The sequence below is a fragment of the Agelaius phoeniceus genome, chromosome 7 (assembly GCF_051311805.1).
Source record: "Agelaius phoeniceus isolate bAgePho1 chromosome 7, bAgePho1.hap1, whole genome shotgun sequence".
Lineage (NCBI taxonomy): Eukaryota > Metazoa > Chordata > Aves > Passeriformes > Icteridae > Agelaius > Agelaius phoeniceus.
This window is the reverse complement of record NC_135271.1, coordinates 31,103,715-31,128,111: the sequence shown is the minus strand read 5'-3', so window position 1 is coordinate 31,128,111 and position 24,397 is coordinate 31,103,715. Positions and strand designations below refer to the sequence as shown.

General features: G+C 36.5%; 1 protein-coding gene across 6 annotated transcripts in view; it reads left to right on the top strand.

Annotated features, from left to right (window-relative positions):
- Positions 1-24,397, top strand: part of MYO3B (myosin IIIB) — a 211,785-nt gene that overhangs the window by 176,679 nt on the left and 10,709 nt on the right. For 4 of the 6 annotated variants that reach the window (XM_077181421.1, XM_077181418.1, XM_077181422.1 and 1 more), the window contains 3 exons: positions 13,616-13,722; positions 14,097-14,143; positions 15,407-16,039. In XM_077181421.1, the coding sequence (XP_077037536.1) occupies positions 13,616-13,722; positions 14,097-14,143; positions 15,407-15,539 (287 nt within the window). In that variant the 3' untranslated portion in view covers positions 15,540-16,039. Of the gene's footprint in view, positions 1-13,615; positions 13,723-14,096; positions 14,144-15,406; positions 16,040-24,397 lie in introns of those variants that run through there. The other 2 variants (XM_077181419.1, XM_077181420.1) reach the window with 1 other exon arrangement.

Below are 24,397 nucleotides of genomic sequence, written 5' to 3'. Positions count from 1 at the left end.
TCTGTGTGTGTTCAAACAGTTATCCTAGTCCTGGCTGTCTGCAGCCTTGGAGGAAAGAGAGAGAAGGACAATGTAATGAAATATTGGCCCTGTGCTGGCACTGTCAGATGGGACAGGCACCTCCTCCTCACAGGCCACACAGCAGCTGTGTAGCCAGCCTGCCCACATCCTACTCTGCAAGGGATTTTGTTGAAACCTAGCAACTCTCTGAAAACAAAACATGTAAAGCTGAGACTTCATATGTCAAAACAGCTACCTAATATATTTTGTATCTCTGCACAAACTTTCCAGATCAAGCCCTAGTAGCAGAGATTGAATTGCAGAATGCAAAAAAAAGTATGATAAATATATTGACCTCTCCTATGTATTTTACAAATAAAAATAGGGATTTATAGTTCTGTATAAATAATATTGTGAACAATGCTAAAAAAACCCATGAAAGAACAGTAATTTGCTTTGGAAAAACATGTGTTATTGGTTGAGAGTAAGAAAAAAGGATAAATCACTAAAATTAACATATTTTAAGGAATATGGCTGCCATCTCATAAGACCTCACTTGATCCATCATTGTGCAGTGGGATAAAAGACTGACTTCATGTATACTGCTGGCATGAATGAGTGTTTGCAGCAAAAACTGAAAATCTTGTTTTCCTGTGTGTGGTGTTATAGATAGTTTTCTTCTATTAATTTCCATCTTCAGAGTAGAAAAAATATCTTTGGGACCTCTTATTTTTGTGTCTGCATTTTAAAGTTACTAATAATGTAAAATGACCTAATCAAAAATGAAATGTATGACAAGAGGGAGACAATTTTCTGCTGCTCTACCTTGCGAAAGCAAACAATGAATTGTAACTTAGTATCCACAAGTTATGTTTCTTTCCTTGTTTTCTGTTATAATTTTTTTCCAAAACTCATAGTTTTATGTGTCTCTTTGAAGTAATTTATGTGGTTTGTACATTATTTGAAAACATAAATTTTGCTAATTATCTTCAATTTGCTTTTGCCCACCCAACAGTTTCATATTCATTTAATTTAGACAATGATGAGGAGCTACACATTGATTCATACTCTCCATGAAAGCACAAGTTATTCTTACATTTATTTTATTGAAGAACCTAGCATAAGAATTTTTCATCAAAGCTTAGCCTTAAGTACTCTTACATATTATTGTGGGTTGTTAGAAAGTATATGGCTCTCAGTTATCTCTGACTTATAACTGCTTCATGAGTTAGTTTGAGTATTGTGTAGATAGACTGAGTGATGAACTTTAAAAATTTACTGCATCTTCTACAAGTGAGGAGAAATGCATATTTCTCTCTTCCCATAGCCTTTTACCTCACAGTGCTCTTTAATAATTGGAATAATTAAGCCAATCCTTTCTAAAGACTGGACTTAAAATTCTGTTGCACATTTTAATTTTAATCTTATTTCTCTAAGCCATGTTAATATCAAGGTGTTTTTCTGATACTTTCCAATTTTTCCCTTGTATTCATATGCCTAATGTTGGGACTGGCTTCAGAGGAACTTGTTCCAGTAGGGAAAGTGTGCACCCATGTTAGTGTTTTCAGGACATGAGCCTTCCTGCTGGGGCCAGGATATTGGCTTTAGTATTATGGCATTACTTCAGTAGGAGACTTTGATGACTGTGTTCACAGGTAAAGCTGATTTTTGGGTTTTGTCTCCATTGGAAAGTTGGTAAAGTGCAAGGCTGATATTAATTTATGTTCAGGCTAGATGTGAATCAGAGCCCGAGGCAGAGTAGCTGGATGAGTGCAGTGCCGTGCCTAAGCTAATTAGTCCTACTGAGAAGTAGGATATGTTATGGAAGAGAGTTATGTTAATATGGCCATACTTCCTGGCTATCCAAAAGAGAGAAATCAGAAGTGGCATTCTGTGGCAATAGGTACACTTGCAATGCACCAGTTTGTTCGTGTTGTAATTCTGTGGGGTCCTTTGTAGGTCATTCACACAAGGAATTAGTGCACAGTAATTAATAAAGTGTTAATTCACAAACTTTGCATACTCTGCAATACCCACAGACCCAAGTACAGAATCAGGACACAAACAGATTTTGATGTTATATCACAAGCTATTCTATAGGGATATGCTATTCAATAGCAGCCAAGAATCTAATATAGACTTGTAAGAAAGGGGTTGAGAAAAAATCAGATATCTGTAGTAATTAGGAGGTAAAAAAATGTCCAAATCAACTCCACCAAAACATTCCAGAAATCACTTAACCTGTATTTTCTGGAGTGACAAGAAATTCCATGTACCTGCAGTAACACACTATGGAAGAGCCTGATTTTCTAGAAGAGGTAAGCTATAATGGTTTAAAAATCAGCCTTTCCAATGCCTCAGTTTGAACCTTGAAATCAATGCTCATTTTTCTAAAAAAGTGTTCATCATGTTCTGAGGAATAAAATGTCATTGAAGTCACTTGAATTAGTCACATATTTATGAGAGAAATAAAGAATCTAACTAATTCCATAGCATTTACCATTTTCAAAAAATACACTCCAGAACAAAGATTGTGTTCAGAGGGGAATATAATACAGTGAGCTGATATATTAATGCAAGCTGTGCCTTGTCAAGAACAAAACAACACACTGTCACATAAGCAGGTCACTATAATACCAGCAGGTCAACTTACTTTATTTGTATATGTGCACATATATGTACATCTTCCTCTGCCCCTATGAGCTGAAATCTTCACCAAAATTTTCTGTAGAAGCATTTAGGAAAGATCAGATGAAAATTACACATATTCTGTGTGCTTTGCACTCCCCAAACTCTTACTACAGGTAGTGTTGCTAAGTACTATGAAATACATAGCTTAAATTTGCTTTATTATTACTGAGATCCCAGGGTTGGAATTCTTTGCGGACCTCCCTCACTCTTCTTTAAATATCTCTTCTACATTTTCTGAATTTACTTTGGTATTACTGGACACTCCATCTACTACTTCAGGATGAAAGATAAGGAACTGCACCACTGAAAATGAGCCCTTATTTTTATATGTATCTAGCATGTTTCCACTAGGTTCATAGTGTGAGTTGTCAATAAAAGTTGTGATTTGGATTTGGAAGTAGTTAAAAAAAACCCAAACCTAGATGCTCTTTCACAGGTTAACAGACATCTTTGAAGCCTGAAGGTTTTTCTACTCCTGCTTATTTTTAAAAATCTGTCATTGACTGAATAGTTTGCTTATGCTTCTTAAGTTTTTCTTTCAAAATATTCTTTCAGAATTTAGTGGCCTGAGTTTTATCTGTAGATCACTTCTGAACTATCACTAATTGAGGGTCCCAGTAGCACGTAACAACTCTAAAAAGAATCTACAGCAATCTGTAGTTCTAGTTCAAAGAAATGGATTGCTGTAGAACTTAGGTCAGCAGCATGAGTTTCCTTTCTCTAGCCAAGGTACCTCCTTTAATTCCAGCATTTACAAATGTCAGACCAAAGTACTGTAGCAACCCCAGGAAGCAAATATCTAACTAGTGGTATTTTTACAAACTTCAGTCAAGCTTGCTTTCATACCCCCTTTAAAAGTTACTGCTGCCAACTACCTTGAATTCAGAAAAAGACCTTCTTTCTTAATGAAGAAATCTACTGAGAGTTTTATCTTGGGCTTCTACCATTTATTCTTTGAAATATATGCTGAATCTGCTACACTCAAATTTGAGATACTAGTTGTATCAATATGGACCCATGGTTTCAAGCCTTTAGATATGCAAATTGTGTTTCTGTAACGAACAAAACCTTAGAGACCATGCTGTTGTGGTTCCACAGAGCCTTTATTGCGCCTCATCATTATGCTAAATTAATACAAATTTCCTGTGTGTCCGGAATTCAAAGTCAATCAAGTGGCTTAATCTCTAAGGGCATGGGATAAAAATGCTATTATTACAGTTTGGAAGAAGGTGAGGGATTACCTTTAAATGTATCCAGGCTATATGCTACAACAGCAACTCTGAAACACAGACCATTATGAAGCACATCTTAATAGAGTGTGAACTTACAGATTGCCTCCTGCCCTACTTTTGATCGCACACACTGACTCCCCACGTTGTACTCTGCATTCTACAATGCGTTTTTGGCAATGCAGTAGTTGGCTCTGTAGCGAAGTAGTGCTTGGAAGGTATTTGTGATTTGTTACTCTTCTTTAATGCACTGAATGTTTTGACTGTTTTTGAAAGTTAATCTCACTGTTTACTTTTCATGTTTGTTTCATCTTTTCCCCCATATGCTTTCCTTTTCTTAGCATCCACAAAATGAACCAGTGCCAAGTGTCCAGTGAGTTTTCTGAAGCATATTAGCACATGAGATGCAGCTCTTAAGATCCACAATCTGCAGTTTGAAAACTTGTGTATTAGTAGCTCCAAATGTGTTTTGGAGACTATCTCTAAAATTGATGATACTGTCATGTTATTTAGGATTTGTATTTTAAAGTTGCCAAAGCTATTTATTTAATCATATTGACTAAATAATCATCCTAATTCTTCTTTGAAGAAATAGCTGCCATTTAATTGTGCAGAAGTATCATGAGTTGCTCCATTGTTTGTGTTTGTAGGAATTTTTTTGAAAGCTTTTGTCTCTGAGCAATTTTGAAGATTTCTCATACCTCCAACATGCTGCATGGTTTTACTTTGGAAGACAGGGAAGGACAAAACATTCACTTGAGATTCTTTCTAATCCTGTTTTCTTTAACTTCACTAAATAAATAAACTGCATGAACAGTCTGAGTGCCAGCCATGGCATAATGCTGAAGAGACAAGCTTCATGGCAAACCTCTGAGTGCACAGTGCCTGTGTAGGTGTCCCTAGGGTAGGTGTTTCTACTTTAGGACTAGTACCTCAGATAAAAACTCATGGAGAAGGGAAAATTTACCATGTGCAGAAAACTGAAGAATTACTGGCTTTCCTTTGTCTTGATCTTTGCACAGAATTTCAGCTTCCAGAAACTCAGGCTGATCTGGTGCACTGCTAGCAAAGAGGCAAGTGTAATACAACCTTCCTGCCATAAACAGTTGATCTTGAAATATCTTTATAGTGAAGATTCTGATATTGTTGTTATGAAAAGTTACCTCAGCCTCCATTTCAGGTGCCTCTTAGGGATTTGTTCTGCTTGAATGAATTTATTTTAAGTTGATCTCTTTGCTGGTCATTCAAATATTAGCCACCTTACACACACACACACAAATCAACAAACATAAAAATCCACCACCCATAAAAAGAACATTTCCAGTCCCATCCAAGTCTATTTATCCTAATTTTCTCTTTCTCACAGTAACCAAGAGGGATAGCCTAGGATATAGTATAAAAGTAGGGCAAGCAAAGATATTTGCCCACAACACTCTCCAGCCAAACATGGTTTGTGGCTCAGGGATATCTTGATCTGGAAGTGATACATTAACTAGATGATCTTTAATGATCCTTCCAACTCAGGCCATTCTATGATTTTATGAATTAACCAAAAACTTCCACAACCACCTTGGGTTAAGTTTGAGAGGGAAAGAAAAATAACAATCAGTTAAGTCTTCTGCATTGTCCAGAAGTAGTTTCTGCCATTTAGATGGTTTAGCATAAATTATTTTTCCCTGAAGTTAGTTGCATTTGTGTAAAACTCTTGGATTTTGACTAATTGCCACACCTCTGGAACCTGCTATTAGATGTTATTATGTGCAGGGCTTATAAGGGCTTCTGTATATTCAACATCTAGGAAGACATCTTCAGGACCATACTTGTAGAAGCGTGCTGTTTGCTGACAGGTTTGAATCCTACCCGTGTTAGTCACTGGTAGTTTAGTTCTTTGGTATGCTTTGTTTAATCTCTGCCTTTTTTCCTCTACAGTCAAATCACTCACAATAGAAACTGAAAGAACTGACAAATACTGAAGGATCAGAACTGTGCTGGAAAGAAAAAAAGCAGCAAAAGCCAAGATTCTAACTATTTATGGATCTTGTTTCCCAACAAAGTGTATCTAAAAGCCATTGTCTCAGGGTTCAGAGACAGCTAAATGATTGATTTCACATAAAATATTTGTTGTTCTAATTACAGTATCATCTGGGTCGTTGGCAACAAACAGATGCAAAACCAGCCTTTACATAGCATCTTGAAAAACTTATGATTTGCTCAGTGTGCTTTATAATCTAAAGCATATGGCTTTGCACATGACTGCAGTATCCAAAATGAAGCTGTACGTAATGAATCACTGGGTGGGAGAAAATGCATTGCTTCTGTTACAAGTTCTTTCAGCGTGTGTATTCAAATGGTTCTGTTTAGGGTTATAAACAAAAGGATATGCTCACAGATTCAGCAGTGTGTTACAGATTCTGGGATGCACATGACATCAAAGGGGGCTACACTAATTTCCCTAGCAGTCTATGGCTCTTGGCACTATGAGCACACTCCATCTGAATAAACAGAATTCTAGTTCACCACAATTGTGTGGGGGATCCAAGGTGATAGTGAAGCTTGGTTTTGTTTTATTTTATATCTTTCTATAGGATTTTTTACTCCTTCAGATTCTGTGTGTTCAGTGAATTGAGTAACTACATTTGAGCTATAGACTACAAAGTACTTGACACTGAAAATTATTAAATCTAATATATTATTTTTATGTAATGAATCCAGGTAAGAGCTCTAAGTCCACTAGAGTTGCTAAGGATTAATCATTCTTTCAAAGCATTAATATATATATTTTTTTAAGCCATTAGCATCCTTTCCATTAGCAACACTTATGTGAAGATTCAGTAAGATACTTTGTGAGTTAGCAAGGGCTGAGGTCTTGTAACTCCTCAAAGCACATCTGATTCATTGTTCTTTCCATGCTTGCTTGTCACTAGCAGCATGAAGAGTGCCAGCTCCTATAAATATTCCTGGACACTCTAATGTACAGGAAGGGACCAAGGAAATTTGGTGGCAGGAATGGTTCCCATTCATACTTGATCTCATTATATCAACAGAATAGATGGCCTTATTGAACATTTGCAGACATCTGAAGTTACTGGTAGGTAAGCATGAAATATTCTGGAGAGAATTACAGTTGTTAATATATTATGTCAATATGCCTCCAGGCTCCTGATGTTGCTAGATTAATTTAATCCTCTGATGCCAGAACATAGGTTCTACTGCTGCACATTAATGGTTTTTATTCCCTTTTCTTATTTTCCTCCGTTTCTCAGTACCTTACTTAATCCTTTAATTTTTTTGTCTTTTTCCTTTTTTGTATAGTTTTCTCTTTTCCCTCTTACTAACTTCAAAAGGCAAAAAAACATAATGAAGACATACCTTATTACTGAAGTCACCAAAGAGTCTTGCTCTTTATTCTCACCTACCCTGTGTTGTTGTCTCTTGGTGTGGTTTTGCTGGACTGAGATTAAAATCTTAGAGAGACAGTGTGTTTATTTTCTATCTGCCTCCAGCAGAACTACCATAATATAACTGAATTTATAGTATGTCACATAGACACAGTAACTTCATTATTTCCAAATGAAGCTACAGATTACAGATTATATGTTTAGTGAAGCCTATTAGACCTGTTATCCTGTCCTTGTTTCTGATACTTTTATAGTTGGTAGCAATCACAGGCAATGTACACATGCCCTGTGATGTGAGCCAGGTATCTCTTAGTGTGTGCTCATACTGAAGTCACACTGACTGCAGCTTAGTACAGGGATATGCAGCAGAGTTCTGCACAACGGGATTGGGTATGGCAGGCAGACACAGCAGGAGCTCAGTGGGGACTAACTGCTTGAGTATTCACTCTGCTGCCCAGGCACATTTTTCATTTTACTCCTGTTTTACACTTAAGGTATGATAAAAATTTGTGCAAATGGTGGAGAAGCATGGCAATAGAAAAGGAAGGAAAATACATTTGTATGAACAGTCATAGCCAAATAGCATTGTGTGCCCTTTGTAAATCACTCTTTTTAAAAACAAAGCTGAAATAATGAAAATTATGAAGTCTAGTTAATTTGCAGCAGTTTTTACTGCATAAGTGATGTTCAGTCAGTGCCATTTAACCCTGATATGAGTGGGACCAGAATCATTAACCCCTTGAGTTCTCTCCTTGAACAGACTTGCATAGCACACAGGAAAATGTAGCTGTTCCTTGAAGTCAACATGCTGCACATAATTATCCACTAGCATCCAGTCCAGGAGGAGGATGTATATTATCATTGTCTGTGAGGTCATTTCTGCATTTGCCTAAGACTTCAAGAGGAAAAGTGAAGTTAACTTACTGCCTTGAAAAATGATTCAAAACTGGAAACTTGAAAATATCAAAATACATATAAATTATCAAAGGAGAACAAAGACAAGTTTTTTCACAAAAGTCTTCTCCCCAGGCTATAACAATGCTTTACATAGGCATGATCAATATATCCAGGCTTGAGAACCAAAGTCTTTTGGAATAAATTAGACTGGCAGGAAAAGAAACAAACAAAGAACAAATTAACATGATTTTAAACATTGCTTAAATTTTCATGAATGTAGACCTTGAGATGTTATGATGAGATCCCATGAGTCTGTGCTAATATTTGCTTATAATTAAGGGTTGCACTTTCATGTTTCATCTGATATTATAGATTGGAAATCAGCTACATGCTTACTATTTTTCTTGTCATAGTGATTTCTCTACTTTATTTGCTTACTCTGTTAATCATATATATGATTCCTTAAATGGCCCCATCACCTTTCCTTTGACAAACTGCCCCTTCTCGTACTCTAAACCTCCTTGTTTGAGTAATTAGGGAAAAACTGCCCTTCCTGTGATACCAGGTTTGTGTTCACCTGCAGCAGAAAAGGAGGTAAGACTAACCCCTCCCAAACCTGCCTGGGCAAATGGCTTCAGAAGGAAAATGAGTGTACTCAGCTCTACTCTTCAATATGTGTTGTGGAGGATGAAGTCACTTCAGCAAGGGAATTGGCAGCAAAGCCTCTTCAGGGCACTGACATATTGGCAAAGACCTCTTGTGTGCATTCCTTGCAAAAAAAGTAAGGTGTCAACCAGTGTTTAGAGCCCCAGGTGTGCTGCACCACCCTTAAAACAATCTGATTCACACAGGTTTATTTTTCAAGTTCCAAATGCAATAAAGCTGCTTCCTCACCATTTCTGTGCAGAATTCTCCATATAGGAAAAATTAGCAATGTTTGGCAAGACTATCAGCACCAAGAGGTTTTTGAAGCAAGAGTTTAGTCATTAAGAGTTTATGGAGACCCTTACTTCATTTCAGCAAGCAAAATCTGATGGTTCTGTTCTTCTGACATGGCTGCCTGGTACCCATGCTTTCAATACTAAGATAATCAGGACAATAAGGACACCTAAGATGAGATCTTCACTGAATATCAAGTGAAGTCAACTGCTCCAGGGGAAGTCATTAAAAATACATTTTTGCCACTACTGTTTTGAAAGTATTGGTCAGGGCCCAAATCCTAGATGCAGAAGTCCATGTGTCAGTGCTAAAGAGCAGTTTGAAGTCTTTTGTTAAATTTTACTGCTTGGCAGTTTGTGCGTTTCTGAAAGAGTCCTTTGCAGCTTAGGGAAAGGATGGGTTTTTAAACAGAAAAATCTTCTAAATAAGATAAAAGAAATGTGCTAATCATCTCCAAGCTAAGAGATATCATTAAAAATGTCAGTATAATGGATATGATGGCTAACTGAAGAAAAGTATTTCCATCCCATTTTTTTTCTTAAGAAAACAAAGAAGAAGAATCATGTGGAAATTCAGAAACTAATCCCAGAATTTAAAAGATGAATACAGATCTTCTGCAGACTGAGACTTCTGATAAAAATAACATTAGAGAAATTAATTTTTGTTAAAATAGACGTGATCTCTATCACATCTTCAATAGTTTTTGCTTAAGTCAAAACATGCCTTTCTAAAAGTTTGTAATCTCAACCTGAGTTTCCATCATACTGCTAAATATTTTTTCTCCTAGTTGATTGCTTTCAGTATGTGCTGTAGTTCTGGTCTAAAATTTTATTCTGCTTCTGACCATTAGTTAGTCTAGACTTTTGTTTTTGAATTTGAAAAACCCTCCACCTTCTATATAAGGGTTTACACTTGCTCCAGATCACCTCTTCACCTTCTTTTGAAAAGAATGAAGTAGAACAATCTTACATTTCTCACCATGTGGCAGATTTTTCAGAGTTCAATTTGTTCCTGTTCTCAAAACATTCTGCACTTTATTCCATCCACTTTAAAATAATTCTGTACACAATAATAAGACTATTTTCTGTTTCTATTGAGTAGTCTTCCCTTCTTTGCACCCAGTCTATTTCATATTCAGCTAAATATCTGTAGCTCCCAAGTCTCTCCTGGAGACACTGCTTTCCAACTATGTAATTCCCAGTTCATAAAAATGTATCCCCAATGTTTGACTTCACATTTACTTGAAAAAAATAATCTCTTTTTAATCTGTCTGAGCTCTGCAAGTCCTGTTTTTTTGGCTTGGGCTCTTATGTATCAAACAAACAAAAAGGATAACCAACAGTGGTAATAGAGGACTAAACAGAAACACCATCAGTTTCTTTACTTTCTTTACCTTCTACTCCAACAGATTGATCCAGTAGCCAGTTTCTATTTCCCTTCCCTGTAAGCCACAACAGTTTTGTGGTGTCTTTAGGGAAGCATCCCCACGAGCCTGCTCACCCGTGTGTCAGCCTCTCTGAGCTCCAGTGAGATGAGGATGCCCAGAAGCTCAGCTATCCTGCACTTAGGTCAGCTGACATAGTGCACTTGGCAGAAAGCATTTTGCCTTCTCTCTGTTATTTCTGCACTGCAGTAAGTGATTTATCAAATAAGAAATTGTAACCTAAGGAATTTCTGTGCTCAGAGATTCAAGAAAAGTTTTTCTTCCAGACAAAAAGGGGTCAGATCTCTTTCTTAAAGAGTGCTAAAGGACAACCTGAAGAAAGTGCATGTGCTCACCCTCTCATCTGGTTTTTAAATTTGTAGCAAACTAAGGAGCCTGGACATGCCAGAGCGACATGGCACAATTTCTGTCCAGTATAGACAATACCTTGTTAATAATAGTGGTGCTGCTATTTCTATTAAATTGCAAGTGACTTTTTTCTTATTGGTGGCTTTAAGTTTGTCATCAAAGCAAAATATTTTAGAACAGCATTTAAAATGCCTATTCAACTGCTGAGTGTTGAGCACATGTTAATACCATTTTCTCCAGCCATGGTAGTTTATGATAAACGTTACCAGATTTTGTACTGTTCATGTAGTGTGCAACTAAGACAAATGGGCCCACTGAAAGGGTATTTCCTTTGGAGAACACAAGCTGCAGACCACCCGTAGGATACACAGAAATAATTAAGTGTCAGGATAAAAAGGTAGAGCAAAATATTAGTGACTCAGAATCCTAATGAATGAAAGACATTAAAAAACCAGCCTATGTATATGTGTGTGCTTTGAAAAAGAAAATATGTGAAGGCCTCAAGAGCACTTAGGGGAAAGGGAAAAAAAACCTACCCCTTCACATTATTTTAATGTTTAAAACTTTCTAAATATTTTTGTGCTGTGGTTTTACTTCTGACAAGCTGCAGAGAGGTGTGTGAAATTATGCAGAACAGTGAGTACCTGAGTTCATACCAGCCTCTTTCTAGAATAAAAAAATTCATAGAGAGGTATTCAAAAACTATATTGCTGTAAGAAAAAACTCAGCTAGCTCTCTGACTGAAAGTATTGTTTGCAAAAATTGCAGACCCTGCTGTCCTGAGGGAGGAAGCTCTAAGATCAATTCGAGTAACTTTCAGAGCAGAGAGAGGCTAGAATGTAGGTATGACAGGTTTTCTGCAACATTTTCAGACTTCAGAGAGAACAAAATTGCATTTATATCCTATCTGAATCATAGTGAAAAAAACTTTAAGAAAACCAGATATTATTTGGGCACCCAATTTCCTCAGAAGTATTTTCTGGCACAGCTTCTGCCGTGTCTGTTTGTATACAATATAGGCAAGTAGCAAAGGTTCTGGCTCAGCCATCACAATCTCTTTAGCAAAAATATAAAGTTTACTTTACTGGAAAGTATAAAGTATTGAAGCATTAGGTATTAAATTAGCAAGCAGCATGAGTGTATTATTTTAAAGTTTTTTTGTGGTAGTGGGTAAATACAATCTTTCTCTATAAATCTGAGTTTGAATTTTAGACCCAGCTCTGGTGATTGTTTAAGCCACCATCCCTCCCAGGTGCTGTGATGGAATGGAAGAAATGCTCCTCTCCCATGCAGGGCATTGCAGTTGCACGCTGAGAGGAAATTAATATTTTTTAAATTTTATTGTTGAGCACAAGAAAGTGAAAGAGAGAAAATCTCTCAGAACAGTCAGTCTTTTGGCTGAAAAGGCCAAAGTTCAAACATCTCCTCTACCTCGTTCAGATTGCAGGTACAGACTATAAGCCTGAGTGCATAATAAACCTCCTCTGTAATGTTACCTGCTCCTTAAGGCCAGATCTTGTCAATAGATTTGTGAGATTAGAGCCCTGCATCTGCAAAAGCCATATAAACTTCAGTTTTGAAGTGTTTAAAGGAATTCATGCTACTTGATCTTTGTGCTGATCTTTTGTATAGAAGCAAAAGATCAGCACAAAGTCTTTTGTGGTATGGAATGCAAATGTATAAGATGTATATTTTTCCTTCAATGCTGCCAAACTCTGTTTTTATTCATACTGTCACTAAAATAATTTTTAACAGGGAGATATGAGAAAAGTCAAAGGCATGGGAAGAATCATCTGAAAAGTAAATCACCTTTCTTTACTCCCACAGTATCTTGTAGTAACTTACTAACTTAATGAAAATAGTTACCTTGTAATCCAAAATATGTACCATGGAAAAAACCTGGTAAAATAAAATATAGCACACCATAATGTCTTTCCTCCATATTTCTAAAAAAGAAAATTTAAAAAACAACTAAATAAACCACACCACCTCAAAAAAAAAATGAAAAAATTAAAAACCACCAAAAATCCCCAAAACTTAGCAAGCTGTTAGTTCTTTTCAGAAACCCTTCTGAAATACTTCCTTCATCTTTAAATTCTGCTTTCCAGATGACTTTAAGCAACTGTTACTTTACCGCACATCACAAATTATATGAAGAAAGTGTAATTCCAAACTGATTCATTTAATCTGATTAAACAGAGAGCCATGTCAAGAAGGTAGCCTTTTTATATAAAGAAAATGATGATAATAGACCAAGTCTCATCAGTCAAGAGACTTTATTACTGTCTACTGTGGAAAAACTATTTTGTTGCTGCTGAATGATACGTTCCTAGCTAGTCACAATATACCTCATTTCCTGCTTAGATAACAGAAGATATTAAGAAAAAGTGTGAAAGGAGTAAGGAACTGTGTGATATAGATATACGGAAGAATAAAAAATGTTAAAAAGTGAAAATTAAGTTCTGCATCAAAACTTGCATTTGAGCTAAATTTCAAAAGAGAAAACAAAGATTCTCAAGTTTCTGTTTGCTTACTTTGAATGGAACAGACTTGCTAATAAATCCAGGACCAAATAGGACAGAAGAAAAGACTGTTTACAGACTAAAATGTGCTAAGACGTTCACAGCACCTGGCACAGCTTAAAACTAAATTGTGTTATCTTACTGTAGGTTCAGAAAACTGTCTTGAACAGAAGCTGAGAACACCTCGTCGACGATGTCAGCAGCCCAAAATGCTGAATAGCCCTGAGGATAACATGTACTATAACCAGTTAAATGTGAGTTCAAAGTGGCAATAAAGCTGTTTTACTGGCTTTGTTTCCAGTTAATAATTCTGTTATTAATACCTGTTTCAGCCCCTCCAGCCCCACCCCCACGTTCTTCTGCTCTCGTCTTGAACATGTGCTTATGCTCTTTATCTGTTGCTTTCATGTCAGGATGTCTGCCTTCACGGTGAATAATTGATGTGGTTTATCAAAGACGAGCAAGATGCATGCTTCATCAGGCTCACTTGAGCCCTTTGATCAAAAAAATTATGCTGTGACTTCTGATATTATCAGCATCTGCTTGCATTCAACACAAAATCACTTTGAATTAAAAATTAACGACTTGCTGCTTTGCTTTGACTGTATGTTCTTGGCCCTCTCCACAGGGAACTCTAGAATATCAAGGGAGCAAGAGGAAGCCAAGAAAACTTGGGTAAATATCTATCTTCTTAGTTCTAAGCAACTGTAAACAGAAGAAGTCCTTTGTGATATTACAGAATATGCAAAACTTTCTAGAGAGGTTTCTAAAAATAAACAATTAACATATTTCTGTGCATTGACATTGGACATTTTCTGCAGAGGCAAATGTAAAACTTGCATGTACTGCTGTCTGCAGACACTAGAACTGATTCCTACAAAATATGCTCCCCAGCTCTCTCTGCGTACTATTACTACCAAAAAAATAGCATTGTTCATATTTTGAAGCTTGTTTCCCACAAGTGGAAGGTGCCAGCTGAAGGGTGTTGGAACTGAAGGGCTGTGACCTAGAGCAGTGCCAGAAGCCCTGCCAGCCCCACAGCAGCACAGTCACACTGGGCCTCTTTTCTTCCTGGGGAGCACATGTGAGGGGCTGACAGAGGCCACTGCACAAAAGGGAGTCGCTGCTTCTCTGTTAACTCAGTCAGCTCTCATTGCTACATGAGCAGTTACCTCCTGGAATAGGTAGAATAAACTAGGCTGGCTCCTCTACAATTGCCAAAATATTCACTTGCCTGATCACGTGGATCAGAGAGAACTGATGGGTGCTTACAGACACATATAGTCCAAAAATTTACCAGAACCTTCTGTGTTTTTTCCTTTGGTTTTTATTAATCTTCTGATTGTAACTGTATGAACAAGATGTCTTTGAGTCAAGCTCAAAGTCCAAATTTTTGCAAGACTGTGCAAGATTTGGTTTATTTTCTCTCCTTCCCCTAGTTTAAAAAAGTTTGTATTCTGGGAATGAAAAAAATAACATCAGACTGCAGTGCTCATCATACATCACAGAAAAATGAAAACCCCTTGCTGTCAGTAGGGCTTTTCCCAAAATTTGATGCTGTAGTCCTTGGCTCATATTCATAGCAAACCATCATCTGAAATATGATACCAAAATCATATCCTACTTGTGGAACATACACAGACAAAAAAAGCCACATTGCTTAAATTAAATGCCCATTTGGTGCAAGTAGTTGTTCTATCATTCTATACTCCCAATCTGTAAGATGATATTGGATTTCCCTGATCCTCAGAACCATTCAGAATATACAATATGATAGCAGTTGAAATATGTATAAAAGCTGTGTCTTTCTCATAAAATCATCCCTTTTTTTTCCATTCTTATAGTAGGGCTTTTCCTTTTTACATCCACGGTGTAGTTTTTATTTCTGAAGATATTGACAGTGTTTAACTTAAGGAGTGTTGTTTGTTTATTTTCAAGCCAAATCAAAGTACTGGATGGAGAGGATGAGTATTATGAATCATTATCAGCTGTTGAATCTACCCCTGAAGATGACAGTTTTCTCAGCTCTCCATCTCCTCCTACAAGAGATGTGTCTTTTGCACAAAGCTGAACCTCACTCATTCTATTGACTAATACTGGTAAGAGTATTTTCCTGCTGATAAGCTCTTCCAGTTAACTTTGTTTATGTGTGTTCATATAATATATTAAAAATATCATGTTAGCCAGTTACTTTAGTTCACTGTTTAGACCTGGGTTTGCAGGTGTACACTGTCACATTTAGCTGTATTTCTATAAGCAATTGCAGTAAAGGGGAGCAACAGTACCTGTATGTGTTGATGTTGATAATGGACATACTTATTTAGCAGCAAGGTTAATTTATCCAATTCTAGCCTCTTCTTTCCTGCCTTCCCCTCCCCTGGCTGCTGTTCCCACCCTGTGCCATCCCTTCTGTTGTGCTGGCACAACTGCTGGTAGAGCTGTGTGAAAAGTAAGATGAAAGAACTGAACTAGATTAAAAGAACACTGTACTAAAAAATTTAATTTGGGGTCATAGTGAAAATGTTTTGTATTTCATTTGACTGATATTAAACATTGTCCTTTATAACTTTCTCTGCTGTGTATGGCTTTTAACACTAGAAAAATGTACAGAGTAAAATAATTTAAAATATAATTGTGTCTCAGTTTACCTTGCAAATAGTTTTCTTCTAAAGTATTTGTTTACCATAAGCCTAACTCTAGGAATTATTTCAAATATAAGAAGTAAAACAGTTTTAAAGCTAATGTTTCACACACTGCTTCATCTAGTCCTTGTGACTGAAACCATCATTATGACCTGCTATTCTTGTTATCCCTGCAAATATTTAATTTATTCCTTAAGCTCTATGTCTGGGCTCCAATGACTCCTACATTTCCACAGCCCTCTTGTACGTAGCAAAGGGGAAAAAGTCACCTGCAAATTTTTCTACTTGCTTTTCACTTTCTTTGAAAATCCTTAATGATAACAGTATGTGACTTTCTACAGAATACTGAGATTCTTTGACAGTTTTTGTTTCCATGGCAGAAGCCAACTATTTCACCTTACTCTTTTATTTCTGGTGCAGAAGCACCATTTTGACCCATGACCGTTCTTTGCTTCTTTTCCAGACGTGCTCTTGTCAAAAACTTTTGGAAATAAAATGTTCACATTTACTGCCTTACACATTTGCTCAAAATTATTCATTTTTTCCTTTTTTAACAAACAATACTGATTAAATCTGACTGTGTATTTTACAGACCTGGCTATGATCCTTGTTTTTATCTCTGCTGCAATGAGTTTACCCTGATCTGTGCTAATAGATCTTCCTATTGGAGATGCACCTCACACCTGTTCCATAAGCTATATCATTTCTTACCATCAATGTTTCCTGACATCATCTTATTGACTACAGGACAAGGAAAGGTAGCATGAGAAATGAGACCCAAGTGCGGTCACGATATCCCCAAGCTAGAATAGGGTTCAAAAGAAGAAAAGGTAATGAAATAGTGAAAGGTAATGAAATTTCCACAAAAGCTTTGTTTCTCCTAACAAACACAGAAATTAAGTTAGGCAGGGTAGATGAGGATGAGCAAAGGAGTCCAGGAAGAATAATTCTTCAGTCATTCTTCACCCAAAATATGAGAGAAGGCTGAAGCTGGAAGTTCTAAGCCTGACAGGCACTGAAGTCTTTCAGTTCACTCCTCATTCTCCTCTGATGTACATCTAGGTAGGTGTATTTTAAAGGCTTTAATTCAAGAGCTTTTGAAATTTAGGAACTCCTTCAACAACAGAGAATTGGTGCAGCGTAAATAGAAATGGCAAATAATATGAATGCATGTGTACAGATCAATTTCTTTATATTTTGTCAAAATGTAACGAGAATGAGTATGTTAACTCATCAAAAATTATGTCACTTTCCCTATGCAATGTGTACATTCTCAGTTAATTTGTAACATCTGGATAGAAAATAAGATTATTTTTAAACAGTCAAATTACCTGCTTTACTCTTCCATTGGCATAGATCACAGAGAGTTCTAGCAATATTGATGCCTTCTTGTTCCATCCTTCCTTTTTGAAAACTATTAGAGAAAATAGAGCTTTATTATGACTGCAGTTCACATCATTATGTATAGTTAAGTGTTTATCAGTTATTTTAATTGAATGACAGTGATGTTTCCAGATACTGTGTCACCTGCCTAAAACCAGCAGTTTACCTTACACTGAGTAATACATTGTTCTGAGTAGTTAAGTTCAGAAAGAAGTAAGGTAAAGTGAAAAATAATATATAATTCAGTGGAGTACTTAATCCAAAACTGAAGTTCTATTGAAATCAATGAAATTTTGGTATGTGATAAGTGCTTTGCTGAATGGGGGCTTGAGTTTACAAGAGCAGCATCAGAACATTAAAGTACAGGCAAAATGCAAAAACTCTCCAAATACATCCCTTAGGTTTCTCCCTTTCTTCTCTTCCAATTGTTAAGCTTGTATCAATCTCAGCCATCAGAAATGGACTTCAGGAGAGATTTTAAGCAGTCTTTAATTGCATAGAAAGGGTAGAATACAGTATTTTCCTTGTTTCATACAGTGCCACTGTCTACATCTGCTGTACTTTTTTGTATTAGTTAATGTCACTAATACTTTAATACTGAATTTACTACCTAAAAGCTGCTGTTGAGTAGTATGTGTTCATTCTTGTTGCTTCTTAGCTAAACACTGTTCATGAAGTCAGTCTGTGTATTTTATTCTTTCCTAAGAAAGGAAAGAATTTACCCCCTGTCCTTATTTTTTTTGTGCTTTATCCTCAGACCTGTGAGGAGGTCTTCTCTCATCCTGATTTTAGGACACATATATACCTTTTGATTATTAAAAGCCTTGCTGTAGAACCAGGCAGTCACACTAAGACTGACCAAAGAGTTGAATTTCTGTTATCATATTGATAGAAGTGTGTGTTTGAGTTGATTGATTTGTGTGTGAAACAGGAGGTATCTCAGTGTGATGATCCTGGTCAGTGGAAGCGTATCAACAAGAATTGCTTGGATTTTCTTATTTGGCTTTCACAACCTTGAAGCATTGTTCTGATTTATTTCCTTTCATGTATATTATCCTGAAATATTAATGTATTTTGCTTAATAGTTCATAACATATCCTGTTCTTAATATTTTATAAAAGTAAAGAGTTTAAATCCTGTTAGGAAGAAGAAAATTTCTTAGTGTGTAATATATTAAACAGTTTTCAGCAGATAGGAGAGAAAAGGATGAAGCTCAACAAGGGATTTTAGTAGATTTCTTCTGTAGACCTTAATGGCACTAGAAACTGGTTCTTGCTAAGGACAATTTCTGCCTTTCAGTTATGGCAGCTGAAAAACTTGTCTCTGTGCCAAAAAAAAAAAATCGGGCAGGGAGCTTTTGGAGATTAGCCCCTTTCATTTGGTAATTTTAAATGTGCTTCTGACTTAAACATTTACATCACTTTAGTAACATAAAGGGACCTTAGAATGGGAGTAAATTGCAACCATCTTAAATTTGCCCTTAACGTGACCTCCCTCACCCATACACTGTAAGAGTTGTGGAAAGGGTCTTTTGTGTACTGAAGGTCTTTTAAGTGGCCCCTATCAGACTATCCAAGGACTTGTTGTTACTTAGAGGCTTATAAAATGTGGCTATAAATTATGTGAAACTGGGTGCTACTATCTGTTTTACACCATATAAAAATTGATATTAAAATGGGATTTAAGTCCCAATTTTAAAATTTCATCTTTAAAAAAATTATAATTGAATGTTTATACCCTTCTGTTCTAAGATTTGCAATTATAAAGGAATATTGCTTTTTTGTTGTAAAATAACTAGCAATGGGATAAATAACTCAAGTCTACCATACTCTTACTTCTCATTCCTTTTTTCATTGCCTCAAAACAGAAAGAGAATTTGGAGAGACAGCCAAACTCTGGCATTTTTAAATGTCTTCAGGTTAACCAGATAAATATAGTGCATACAATTGAAAATCAAGCCATATGGCACAAAAGGATCCTCCTATGAGAAGTGGGTAAATGGTTTAAGTACCAATATATGCATGAGACGTGGCACATACTAAACTTACCCATCCTGCTTTTAACTCTGACAACAAAATGTGAGAAGTAATGTCAGTTTTGTTGTTAACATTAAAAATACGTTTTGATAACACACCTTGTCTTTAACAGTACTCACCCTAGGAGGAGTTGTAGCAGAGTGCATTCTTAACAGAAACTGTTTCTGCTTGACAACAAAGCAGTTCTCCCAAACTGACAAAAGTAGCACAGGATGCTTTGAAAACCAAAGGCTGGGGAACAGCCCTCTGGGTCAGAGCTAAAGATTACAGAACTCAGTGAGAGGCTTTGTGTCTCATTTGTGATGGGCACTGGAACAGATAAAGGAGAACGTTGACAATTCATAATAATAGGGCCTGTGTCTTTAAATACACAGGCTGGTGCCTAACTCATCTTAATAGATTTGTCAAGAGTTATTGGATATTATTTTATTATGTCTATAAATCCAAGGTCAGCCAGAACAGTAAATATATACATTTTGTAATCATGGAACTGTTTATTGTAGTACTTATGCTGTGATGCTAAAGGACATAGAAGCAGGTAAGTGAAAAGCAAATCTTGGACTAATGTTTCCAAAAACCAGATTACATATTATTGATCAGGCCAGCAATAAGTAATTTCCTCGCTTTTGTTCAGCAGTCTTATTTCTTACTTAAATTGCAGAGAGATACTATTTTTCAGTAACTTAACTAGGATTTTATAATATAGTTGGCAAATGGAGATGGCAAGTAGGTAGATCAACGTGTGTGCTTTTTTCTGCAAAAGATCCAAGCCTCAATTTCTAAGCCAGTAGCAGTGAAAATCTCGTCTCAATCTCTAAGTGAAGCAATATCACCACAATAAAGATTGGATGTCATCCATTGGGCTGGTGGAGTTCAGTGCTGGGAGGCAGGCCGGCCTGTTGCAAGTGTTTCCAAAAATTGTTGTGCTACTGATCATGGCAAGTCTCTGACAAAGACCTATCTAAAACTGGAATAGTAGAACTGGGGGTCCCATACTGTCTAATGCACTGGTGGAGATGGTTGAGGCCAGGACAGGGGTAGCAGAATCTTGAGGTTCTGGTGGAAGTGACCCTCAGAAAGCTGAGTTTTGGAGTACAGCATCGCAGTACAGCTCAGAAATGGGGGTATGGAGAGGCTGCGTTGGGGTCCCTAGCAAAGGAGAGGATTGGGCAGGAGGTACTTCCACAAAACTGTGTGACATGGTTTATTTAGTGATTTTTGGTTTTGCTGCTGCTCCCTGTTATAAGTAATAAATCAACACAGTTGCACAACTGGAGAGATTATGTAAAGACTTCTGTGACAAAATGGCTCTTACTGAGATCGCAAAGTCTTTGAAACAGAAACTTTAGTTTTGTAATTTCTACTACCCCAGGAATGAACATTCAGTCCTTGTTCTGTAGGATTAGTTTGATGGAAGTTTACATCCAAATCCAAAGGTAAGTGCTGTACTTAAGGCAGACACAGACTTGATTTATTTGATTAAATTGACCTGTTAGAAATTAAGTTTTGAAAGAAAAACAAAATGTGAAACTTCATAAAACTGTAAGTTTTGGTAGCTTGTTTTGCAATCTCAGTACAGATTTACAGCTGAGTTCCAATTGGAAATTGGTATTGATTGATTAGGTTGCTCATTTAACATTCCAGCATGCTACAACAATAATGCAACAGACCGTGATAAAATAGGATGTGATCTAACAGGACATGACCGATGGGATGAGAGTAAAACGCTGGGTTTGCTAGTAGTGCTGTGCAGTAGCTCAGATTGGCATCTTGTGTGCTTTGATTGTTCATTTCATTTTACTGTCATCCTACTGAGTTGAACATTTTAAAAGACAACGGTGTTTTTCCATCTGTAAGTCATGGAAAGACAGATGGATGTGGAGAATCTCCACCTACAGCTCCTTGACTGAATGCCACTGCCCACTTAGTGGTAGAGAAATCCCTTCTGGAAAACCAGAATGTCTTTAAATATATTATATTGTGACATGCTTTTTTAATATGGGAACTTAGAGTTATTGTTAATTCTTTTTAATGAGTACAAGTAAAACAAACTGGTTCTTATCAACATAGCTGCTATATTATAAACACTGCTTCTGTTACACTGAAGTTAATCCCCAGTCCTTTTACAAGAAACTCATCCTTATTAAAGTAACATTAAGAGCTTCTTTTTATTGATCTGTTCCTTTCACTTAATGATAGGAACTTACTGATGTTTTAGTAATAACCTTGCAAGCTTTATCTCATTTTACTTCAATGTGTGTTACAGATAGATGCTGTGGAAACTAACTTAGCATAAACATTTTGCAGATGTCTTTAAAGGTTAAGGAAAAAAAGGTTTAGTTGCACTGCATGTTAACAAAGATGGCTGAAAAACTGCAAGATAAAAGAGAGCCTCGAGTATGAACATCAAAGAATTGTTAATGACAAGAAATACCATTAGGGTTAGCATCCCTTTTGTTTCAGCCCCCTCACACCTGCAGTGTGTTGCAGATTCTGTCTTTGTTGGCACATCTGAATTACTTCCATTAGCATTTATAGAAAAGTGGCTGCAAAACAACAGAAATGTACTCCTGATTTTCTCTGTTGCTCCAAAAAAGTAACATATTAGGTTCTCTGTGGGTTTCCTTCAAGGTACAGTATCTTATTGTAAAGGAGACTGTAGAGCCAGGATTCCGTTGATTGCAAATGAGCTAGGTTGAAAGGAGAGGGAGCTTTTGATACTGCTAGAGAACTAATATAAGCAACTACAAGAAGCACACATAAGAAGCTCAGACATTAGCAATAGCAAAATCAGAGCGTGAAATTCAGATTAGCCCTCCACAGGCTGTGAGAGGGAGGGGGTATTGGAAGACTTGGCATGGCTAAAGGTGTAACCTGTTTCATTTGGCCCCTGAAAATTTTTAACAGATGGTGGGACCAGCTGTCTTTTTCAGCCATTTAATAAACTCTTCGGTGGTAACAGTTTGGAAAGTGGGGGGTTTTGAGTTTTAGGCCAGAGGAAAAAATAAAGAAATCTGTCCCAATTGTCTTTGCCAAATAGAGAAGTCTGGAAACATTATGGAAAGTTAAAGTGAAAAATCTAATTGATGATATTGTCCTGATTATACATTTCAACAGAAGAGAAAAAAAGAACTGCTTGTGCCCAAGTGGACCAGTGCATTAAAAAATGCCTATTATGTTGTAATCTTTATCTGTCATTTTAATTTCAGCTCTTGCAAAGAGGCACATAATGAGAAATTTTAAATGAACTGTAGAATGAGAAACTGCCTTACTTTTTGAGACATGATACTATGTTAAAGAAACAGGCAGGGTGATTTCCCATATTAAAAATGAGAAATACCTTTTGGATAAGATTAGGCTTACACTGTCTGCCTAGGTGAGTACAGTAGTCACTGAACTTGCATAACACAGTGTTATAAAATGACAATAAACTGCTGTTTGAGGAACATAGTATGTTGAGCCTCTAATAAAAGCCTTAGTGATATGTGAGATTTTATTTGAGAGTTTACAAAAAAAAATTCAGTGCAACTGCATTCATTTCTTCAATGAAATTATTTTTTTTAAATTAACATTTCCAACACAACACTTAAATGGCAACTCTCAATTTTATGAGATGTTTTATTTAAAAAGCATGTCTAGTGTCTTTGAACAAAACAGTTCTTTTTGCACATTTACATGCTACCCAGCTGAGCAGCCAACCCTTCCATTTGACAAGGGCTTTGTTCTGCCTACAGGCCTATTATAAGCCCTAGATTGTTTGCCCTTAATAAATTGCAACAATAAGACAGAAACCTCTTTCAGGTTAAGAGAAATAAAACATGTTGCCTACATAGCAAAGCATATGAGGTTTAATAATGACAACAGAAACATATCTACTAAATCTCATTTGCTTTGCTCCCGGATCACTACAGTTAAGATAGTACAAAAAACGTTAGCATCTTTCCATGCATCAAACAAAAGATTAAAGAAAACAAGAGTGGGACAAAACAGCTCCAGCTACAAAATGTGGGTTTTTTCACAATAAAAAAGTCGTACTGAATGCTATGTAATAGAAACTAGTGGGAACTAAACAGAAAGAAATATGAACCTGATTAAACGTAGAGCAAAAAAATGTATTTAACTGAAACGTATGATTTTGTATTATCAAGAGGAAGAAAAGAGCGCAAATTGTTTAAATTTAAGAATTTATAGTACTCTCTAATGTGTTGGTGCATCTGCTTGTATGTACCTTTCAGACCCTCCCCTGAAACACAAAGCCCTACCAATTTTACTTTTATAACAGCTAATGAGCATTCTTCTGTGGCTCAAGTGTTGGTGGAGAACTTGTGATCTTAAACAAAATTGTTAAGCCCTGTTTCTGAGGCCCCACTGGTAACATTCAGCTGTCAGCTGTGTTGTGTTTGCTGAGATTGTTAGAGATGGCTACCTTTGCTGAACCTAGATGTGCATGAGTTTTACACTTAAGCTGGAAATTCCCAGTGGTTTTTAGAGTATATCTGCAAATTATGGAGAAAATAGGAGGCAAAAAAGACAACATTCTGGACTCCCTGTGCAACAGTACAATTGAAGAAGGTGAGCATAAGTGTTGTTAAACCACTAAGTATAAGCAGTAAGAAAGAGTTTTCTCTATTAGAAACTCATTAGTAACTCAATATAGTGCTTTCAGAAAGAAATTCCAGTCAGTGTTCCATTTATAGCTTACTTTTTTAAATTCTTTTTTTAATTTGTACATGGAAGTTCTGAGAATATAAATATTTCCTTCCTTTGATTATAAGACAAGTGCATACAGGTAGTACTTGAAAATGTTGCTGACAGGCTAGAAGTGATACAAACTTTCAGAGGAAATACAGTGTTTATGACAGGTATTG